Consider the following 9,382-nt stretch of genomic DNA (forward strand, 5'->3'; position numbering starts at 1 on the left):
ACAACACGCTGCTGAATAACCAACAAATCACAGAAGAAATAAATCAAAATATGCATAGAAATGAATGAAAATGAAAACACAACAACCCAAAACCTGTGGGACACTGTAAAAGCAGTGCTAAGAGGAAGGTTCATAGCAAATCAGGCATACCTCAAGAAACAAGAAAAAAGTCAAATAAATAACCTAACTCTACACCTAAAGCAACTAGAAAAGGAAGAAATGGAGAACCCCAGGGTTCGTAGAAGGAAAGAAATCTTAAAAATTAGAGCAGAAATAAATGCAAAAGAAACAAAAGAGACCATAGCAAAAATCAACAAAGCCCAAAGCTGGTTCTTTGAGAGGATAAATAAAATTGACAAACCATTAGCCAGACTCGTCAGGAAACAAAGGGAGAAAAATCAATAAAATTAGAAACGAAAACGGAGAGATCACAACAGACACCACAGAAATACAATGGAACATAAGAGACTACTATCAGCAATTATATGCCAATAAAATGGACAACTTGGAAGAAATGGACAAATTCTTAGAAAAGTACAACTTTCCAAAACTGAACCAGGAAGAAATAGAAAATCTTAACAGACCCATTACAAGCATGGAAATTGGAACTGTAATCAGAAATCTTCCAGCAAACAAAAGCCCAGGTCCAGACGGCTTCACAGCTGAATTCTACCAAAAATTTAGAGAAGAGCTAAACCCTATCCTACTCAAACTCTTCCAGAAAATTACAGAGGAAGGTAAACTTCCAAACTCATTCTGTGAGGCTGCCATCACCCTAATACCAAAACCTGAGAAAGACGCCACCAAAAAAGAAAACTACAGGCCAATATCACCGATGAACATGGATACAAAAATCCTTAACAAAATTCTAGCAATCAGAATCCAGCAACACATTAAAAAGATCATACATCATGACCAAGTGGGCTTTATCCCAGGGATGCAAGGATTCTTCAATATCCGCAAATCAATCAATGTAATACACCACATTAACAAATTGAAAAATAAAAGCCATATGATTATCTCAATAGATGCAGAAAAAGCCTTTGAAAAAGTTCAACATCCATTTATGATAAAAACTCTCCAGAAAGCAGGAATAGAAGGAACATACCTCAACATAATAAAAGCTATATATGACAGACCCACAGCAAACATTATCCTCAATGGTGGAAAATTGAAAGCATTTCCCCTAAAGTCAGGAACAAGACAAGGGTGCCCACTTTCACCACTACTATTCAACATAATTTTGGAAGTTTTGGCCACAGCAATCAGAGCAGAAAAAGAAATGAGTCCAGATTGGAAAAGAAGTAAAACTCTCACTGTTTGCAGATGACATGATCCTCTACATAGAAAACCCTAAAGACTCCACCAGAAAATTACTAGAGCTAATCAATGAGTATGGTAAAGTTGCAGGATATAAAATCAACATACAGAAATCCCTTGCATTTCTATACACTAATAATGAGAAAATAGAGAAATTAAGGAAACAATTCCATTCACCATTGTAACGAAAAGAATAAAATACTTAGGAATATACTTACCTAAAGAAACAAAAGACCTATATATAGAAAACTATAATACACTGGTGAAATAAATCAACGAGGACACTAATAGATGGAGAAATATATCATGTTCATGGATCAGAAAAATCAATATAGTGAAACTGAGTATACTACCCAAAGCAATTTATAGTTTCAATGCAATCCCTATCAAGCTACCAACGGTATTTTTCACAGAGCTAGAACAAATTTCAGAATTTGTATGCAAATACAAAAAAACCTCGAATAGCCAAAGCAATCTTGAGAAAGAAGAATGGAACTGGAGGAATCCACTTGCCTGACGTCAGGCTCTACTACAAAGCCACAGTCATCAAGACAGTATGGTACTGGCACAAAGACAGAGATATAGATCAGTGGAACAAAATAGAAAGCCACACACCTATGGACACCTTATCTTTGACAAAGGAGGCAAGAATATACAATGGAGAAAAAACAATCTCTTTAACAAGTGATGCTGGGAAAACCGGTCAACCACTTGTAAAAGAATGAAACCAGAACACTTTCTAACACCAAACACAAAAATAAAACGGATTAAAGATCTCAACGTAAGACCAGAAAGTATAAAACTCCTAGAGGAGAACATAGGCAAAACACTCTCCGACATAAATCACAGCAGGCTCCTCTACCTGCTCCCAGAATATTGGAAATAAAAGCAAAAATAAACAAATGGGACCTAATTAAAATTAAAAGCTTCTGCACAACAAAGGAAACCATAAGCAAGGTGAAAAGACAGCCTTCAGAATGGGAGAAAATAATAGTAAATGAAGCAACTGACAAAGAATTAATCTCAAAAATATACAAGCAACTCCTGCAGCTCAACTCCAGAAAAATAAATGACCCAATCAAAAAATAGGCCAAAGAACTAAACAGACATTTCTCCAAAGACATACAGATGGCTAACAAACACATGAAAAGATGCTCAACATCACTCATTATCAGAGAAACGCAAATCAAAACTACAATGAGGTACCATTTCACGCCAGTCAGAATGGCTGCTATCGAGAAGTCTACAAGCAATAAATGCTGGAGAGGGTGTGGAGAAAAAGGAACCCTCTTACACTGTTGGTGGGAATGCAAACTACTACAGCCACTATGGAGAACAGTGTGGAGATTCCTTAAAAAACTGGAAATAGAACTGCCATATGACCCAGCAAGCCCACTGCTGGGCATACACACCGAGGAAACCAGAATTGAAAGAGACACGTGCATTAATGTTCATCACAGCCCTGTTTATAATAGCCAGGACTTGGAAGCAACCTAGATGCCCATCAGCAGATGAATGGATAAGAAAGCTGTGGTACATATACACAATGGAGTATTACTCAGCCATTAAAAAGAATGCATTTGAATCAGTTCTAATGAGGTGGATGAAACTGGAGCCTATTATACAGAGTGAAGTAAGCCAGAAAGAAAAACACCAATACAGTATACTAACGCATATATATGGAATTTAGAAAGATGGTTAATGATAACCCTGTATGTGAGACAGCAAAAGAGACACAGATATATAGAACAGTCTTTTGGACTCTGTGGGAGAGGGCGAGGGTGGGATGATTTGGGAAAATAGCATTGAAACATGTATAATATCATATGTGAAACGAGTCACCAGACCAGGTTCGATGCATGATACAGGATGCTCAGGGCTGGTGCACTGGGATGACCCAGAAGGATGGGATGGGGAGGGAGGTGGGAGGGGGGTTCAGGATGGCGAACACGTGTACACCTGTGGCAGATTCATGTTGATGTATGGCAAAACCAACACAATGTTGTAAAGTAATTAGCCTCCAATTAAAATAACTTTATATTTAAAAGATAATCAGAATGGAAAAAAAGAAACAATTAGGAAAGGACCCCACGGCTTTACGTCTCAACAAAATAATAGCTCTGCAAATATGTATCTTAAGCTTATAGGCCTTTTCATAGTGTTCATGAGATTCAGAAGAGATTAAGAGGAGGTGGCAAGAATACAAAGAAGAACTGTACAAAACAGGTATTAATGACCCAGATAACCACAATGGTGTGGTCACCCACCTAGAGCCAGACATCCTGGAGTGTGAAGTCAAGGGGGCCTTAGGAAGCATCACTATGAACAAAGCTAGTGGAGGTGATGGAATTCCAGCTGAGCTATTTAAATCCTAAAAGAGGATGCTGTTAAAGTGCTATCTATACTCCAGATGCCAGCAAATTTGGAAAATTCAGCAATGGCCACAGGACTGGAAAAGTTCAGTTTTCATTCTAATCTGAAAGGCAATGACAAAGAATGTTCAAATCACTGAAGAGTTGCATTCATTTCACATGCTAGCAAAATTATGTTCAAAATCCTCCAAGCTAGACTTCAACAGCATGTGAACCTAGAAATTCCAGATGTTCAAGCTGGATTTAGAAAAGGCAGGGAAACCAGAGATCAAATTGCCAACATCTCTGCTGGATCATAGACAAAGCAAGGGAATTAAAAAAAAAAAAAATCTGCTTCATTGACTATGCTAAAGCCTTTTGACTGTGTGGATCATGATAAACTGTGGAAAGTTCTTCAAGAGATGGGAATACCAGACCACTGTACCTGCTTCCTGAGAAACCTGTATCCAGGACAAGAAGCAACAGTTAGAACTGGATACGAACAATGGACTGGTTCCAAATTGGGAAGGAAGTACTCAAAGCTGCATATTATTTATTTAACTTATATGCAGAGTACATCATGCGAAATACCAGGCTGGATGACTCACAAGCTGGAGTCAAGATTGTTGGAAGAAATATCAACAACCTCAGATATGCAGATGATACCATTTTAGTGGCAGAAAGTGCAGAGGATCCAAAGAGCCTCTTGATGAGGGTGAAAGGGGATTGAAAAAGCTGGCTTAAAACTTAGCAGTCAAAAAAAAAAGATCATGGCATCCGGTCCCATCACTTCATGGCAAATAGATGGGGAAAAAGTGGAAACAGTGGCAGATTTTATTTTCTCGGGATCCAAAATCACTGCGGATGGTGACTGCAGTCATGAAATTAAAAGACACTCACTCCTTGGAAGAAAAGCTATCACCAACCTAGACAGTGTTGAGATATCAACACAAAGCAGAGACATCACTTTGCTGAGAAAGGTCCATATAGTCAAAGCTATGGTTTTTCCAGTGGTCATGTATGGATGTGAGAGTTGGACCATAAAGAAGGCTTAGCGCCAGTGAATTGACAGTTTCAAACTGTGGTGCTGGAGAAGATTCTTAATAGTCCCTTGGACAGCAAGGAGATCAAACCTTAGTCAATCCTAAAGGAAATCAGCCCTGAAACTCATCGGAACGGCTGATGCTGAAACTCCAGTACTTTGGCCAACTGATGCAAAGAGCCGAGTCATTGGAAAATACCCTGATGCTGGGAAAGACTGAGGGCAAGAGGAGAAAGAGGCAGCAGAATATGAGATGGTTGGATGGCATCACTGACTCAATGGACATGAGTTTGAGCAAGCTCCAGGAGATGATGACGGACAGGGAAGCCTGGCGTGCTATGGTTCATGGGGTCACAAAGAGTTGGACACAACAGTGACTGAACAATAATAACAAAACTTATAGGTATTTTGTGGTACTGCAAGTGACATATTTGAGATACTAGTCCTAGAACATGCTATTTCAGTCCCAGTACATTCTTCTAATTCCATAAATGATTGAGAGGTTCTTTTAGTAACACAATGCCCCATATAAAGGAGTATTTTCATAAACAACGAAAAAACAAAACCCCACCCCAAACAAGACCCTGCTTTCTGTAGGTTGGTCTCAGCTTCTTCTATCTGTGATTATTGGTTCATCTTACCAGTTTGAGCTACAGGATATGTTTACATTGAAGAGGATGAAAATAGGAAGAAAAATGGTCCAGGTAAATCATTTCAAGTTTCATGTTTCCAGCTTTCAGTTTCCACATGAAATTGTGGAGGAAATGTTTCTGCCTCCAGGAGTCTGAGTCCCTTCTCTCAGACCTGCTCCCCCTCCACTGTCTCCTCCCTCAGTGAGCAGTGGTGTCAACAGTCTTCCCCACTGCTGCAGCCAGAAACCGAAGAATCATTGTCAACTTCTCACTCTCTCTTACGTCTCAGATGCAGTTGATTGCAAAACCCTATGGATAAGTTGTCCTCAGACTTATATGTACATCAAGATCACTTGGAGGACTTGTTAAAATAGATTATTGGGCTCCACTGAACCCCAAGATTGAGATTTTGGAGATTTGGGCTGGGGTGCAGGAGTTTGCATTTTAACACTCCCCGTGGGTGCTGATGCTGCTTCTGGGGCCCCTCATTGAGGAGCGGGGCTGTGGGCGACCCCTGAACTATCTCTTGTCAGCCCCTCTGTGCCACAGTCTGCATAAGACCTTGTTTTCTCTCTGGCTTCCTGCGACAGCCGTCTGGCTGGCTGGCTGTCTCTCTGCCTCTAGCCAGTATGCTTCATTCTGCCATTGAGACCTGAAAGACATCGTGTTCTCTGTGGTAGTTTGAAGTCTTGTGGGGACTCGTGAGCTACGGCCCCAGCCTGCCCACTGGCTCCTGGACTGTCCTTCCCCACCTCTCTTTCCTTGTTAAGCCAAGCTGAGCTACTCATCTTTGCTTCAGAGTCATACTGCCTTATACTGCTGTTGCTTCCACCTTGGTTGCCTTTTCTTCTTTTTTCATCCACACAGGAGTTGTGGTTCCTTCCTTGACAGCTCTGCTCGGAAGCCCCTGACTGCTCCCCTGATCTGGCAGCACTCTGCACTTAAACCCGATTCGCTTCCTAGAGAGGATGTTCATTAGGCCCCACACCTTGCATGGTGCCTGGGGGAGGGGAGTCTCATGGTGGGCACTCAGTAGGCATATGAGTGATTGAATATGCCAGTCAGCATTCTTTGGATCTGAACACACTCCCTGGTGGATAAGGGTTGCCACTTACAAATCTTTTTTTAACTCTTTATCTCTTGTGCTTTATCTTTTAGTTCCTTTTTTAGGGAATAGCTTTTTCTAATATTATAAAATCAGAAAAGGAAGAATCATTTTCTCTATTGGTAATCTGCATTTCATCCTAACCCCATGAGAAGTCATTTGTAGTACACTAATGATCCCAACATATTTTCTAGGGACGACTTGATAATTTGGCTGTCTCTTTTTGGAGGAGGGGACTTTATTAATTGTTATTTATTAAGAACTGTTATTAATGTGAACACATCTTAAGTGTACAGCTTGATGGATTTTTCCAACTGAATATATCCAGGGTTAGGGTTATTTTGGTGGGTGCGGTGAATCACACCCTCTCAGTACTCACACTCTCGAGGCCCACATTGATTCTGGACTTGGTCATGTGATATGAGAAGAAGCTTGGGTAGTGTTTGCACAGTGGGGCTTGTCCTTTCAGAATGCTCACTTTTCGGATTCTTCCCCTTGGACCCAGCCCTTCCACTGTGAGAAGCCCACCCTGGGCATGGGGAGAAGACAATTGCAGGAGAATGGGGAGGGGCAGCCCTCTCACCAGCCAGTTTTCAAGTCAGCAGCCAGCACCAGTTTGCCAGCAGACAAGTGAGCCTTCCTTGAAGTGAATCCTTCAAACTCAGTTTAGCTGTCTGTTCTGAGCCCTGCCCAGATCTGGAATCACGACCAAATAAACAATTGTTTTGTTTCCTGAGAATGGTTGTTATGTCGTGGTAGATAAGCAGAATGAATTGAACAAAAGTAGTTTCTGTTTATAGTTTTTTAATTGCCATGTAACAAATCACCCGGAAACTTAGAAGCTTAAACCACAGCCATTTTATTTGCTTCTGTTTCTTCAGTCTGGGCTGGCCTCAGGCTGCGGGTGGTCATTTATGTGGCACATAGCCCACTGGCAGGGCAGATGGAGGCCATGTTCCGCTGAGATGTTTGGACTTCTCTCTATTTCCTTGTAGTGTGGGAGCCTGTTCTATGTAGTTTGGTCTCTGCATGTGCTCCAGAATCCTTTTGTCTTCCCACCTACTTGAATGGCAGCCACCTCTTTTCCCCCAGCGCTCTGCCCAAAGTGAGGGGATGTGCATGGCCCATCTCTGTTGGGAGGGGACTTTGTTTTCTTGGTCCCCTTACAACCTCAGCTTTCTGACGAGATAAGTTATGATTTTGTTAAGACTCTCTGGCTTCGTCTTGTTGCGATGGAAGCACTTTTTTTTTGCAGCTTTCTGCATGTGAAGCAGAAGCAAAAAACTGCTAGATTCTGATTGAGAAGAAGGAGATTCAGTTCTTAACTCTATCATTTAGGATTTGTGATCTTTGCTAAGTCACTGTTTTCTCAGTTGTAAAGTGGAAATAATAATAAAAGTAATAATAATTATCATAGTAGACTTGTCAGTGGAGTGGAAGGCTATTTGGAGGATTACATAAAAACACATGGGAAAGCACTTATAAACCAGAAACTGCTGTAAAATAATAATCATCATTTTCTAAGCTGGCATTTTCTTTTTTCCATTTTCAGAAATGATCTTCAAGACACAGAAATAAGTCCTGGACAGAATCGTCGCACAAGGTCAGCTGAAAGTGCTGAGCTTGAGCCAAGAATTAAGCGGAACAGAAATTAGTGTGGTGACTTTGCCAGTGCAGTCATTGGAAGATGGTGTTTTGTTGCCGTGTAGATTTCATATTCATAAATTTCCCAAGTGAAGATGTTACATTCTAAATGTTACATTTAACTGATTTTCAGTCTTTTCTGCCTTTCCAGGAAAAGAAAAAATTTTACACAGCATCCTCACTTAGTCAGTTACCCACTGCCCCTAAAACATCTCACTCTAAAAACACTGGCATCCACATGTTCACCAGCTTTGCAGAAGACACAGATTTGTTTGTTTTTGTTTGTAAGTTTCAGGATATATTAATATTTAAGCCATTCTCCTGTCTCTTTCATGGAGAAGCCAAGTTCAGAAAAGGATCCTTCAATCCCTCTACCATAGGGGCTAGTTGAGATGTCCAGAGCCACTGTGTTTCTGGAAAGGCAAGCAGGGTGTCTTAACCCACAAGGCCTGGAGGCCAGCACCCATGTCACAGCTGTTACATGATTGCTTGTTGCCGAAGTTTCATGTGGTCCTTAGTTAGACCCATGTCTCACACTTTACTGGAAGCAGGACGTTGGTACTGTAATCTAAAGGCACAGAACAATAGAATACTGGGCATGTTCTTCAGAAATAGCTCTTACAGATGATTTCTTGATCTTTTTTTTCACTTGAGTAAATCGAATCTTAACACTTTGAATTCCAGCTATGAAATGGAGAGAATGCAATAAATGGCTTTTGTAACTGAACAGATTCTATATCAATTTAAAATAAAGTCCTTGAAACAGTCTTCTGTGAGTAGTTGAGTACAAGCTACATATCACTGGAAGGGGTTGATCAGAAATTGTTTTCTCTGTGCAAAATGTCCCACAGTTCCCAGTTACTTCCACAATTCCTAATGCCTGTTTTGACATTTCAGAGCCAGTCCCCTCTCGTGGGTGCCAGGAGCTCTGGGGCTGTCCGTGTCCTGATGACAGCAGTCACTTCACCAGAGTCCAGGAAGACCCTCATGTTGGTTCAGGGGTGGAGGGCCTGCTCTGGGCCAAGTGATCCATCATCTCAGGGCAGCCACCTCTGCTCCCTCTGGGCTCCTGGGAGGAGAAGGTGGCCGGAGCTCTACTGTATAAAACAGCACCTAAAATTAGGAAGGACTATGGGGGAAAGTGCTCTCCCGTCAGCTCCCAGATGGCCTGGTGATGCACGATTTCTTCTCTGCTTACCCGTGAGGCAGGGCTCTTGCCTGGAAAGGCTTCCAGGCAGCCACGTGGGTAAGTGGGTCAGCCTGCTCCAACTTCAAGAAGTTGTCAGAA

The 9,382-nt window shown here is 41.4% G+C and overlaps 1 protein-coding gene across 1 annotated transcript in view; it reads left to right on the top strand.

Moving 5' to 3' along the window:
* RAD18 (RAD18 E3 ubiquitin protein ligase) overlaps positions 1 to 8,695 on the top strand; it is a 114,057-nt gene extending 105,362 nt beyond the window's left edge. The window contains exon 13 of the mRNA XM_068982698.1: positions 8,003 to 8,695. Within this exon, the coding sequence (XP_068838799.1) occupies positions 8,003 to 8,105 (103 nt within the window). The 3' untranslated portion in view covers positions 8,106 to 8,695. The remainder of the gene's footprint in view (positions 1 to 8,002) is intronic.
* The last annotated feature ends 687 nt before the right edge of the window (positions 8,696 to 9,382 follow it).

This window comes from Capricornis sumatraensis, chromosome 10 (genome assembly GCF_032405125.1).
Source record: "Capricornis sumatraensis isolate serow.1 chromosome 10, serow.2, whole genome shotgun sequence".
In the NCBI taxonomy this organism is placed as follows: domain Eukaryota; kingdom Metazoa; phylum Chordata; class Mammalia; order Artiodactyla; family Bovidae; genus Capricornis; species Capricornis sumatraensis.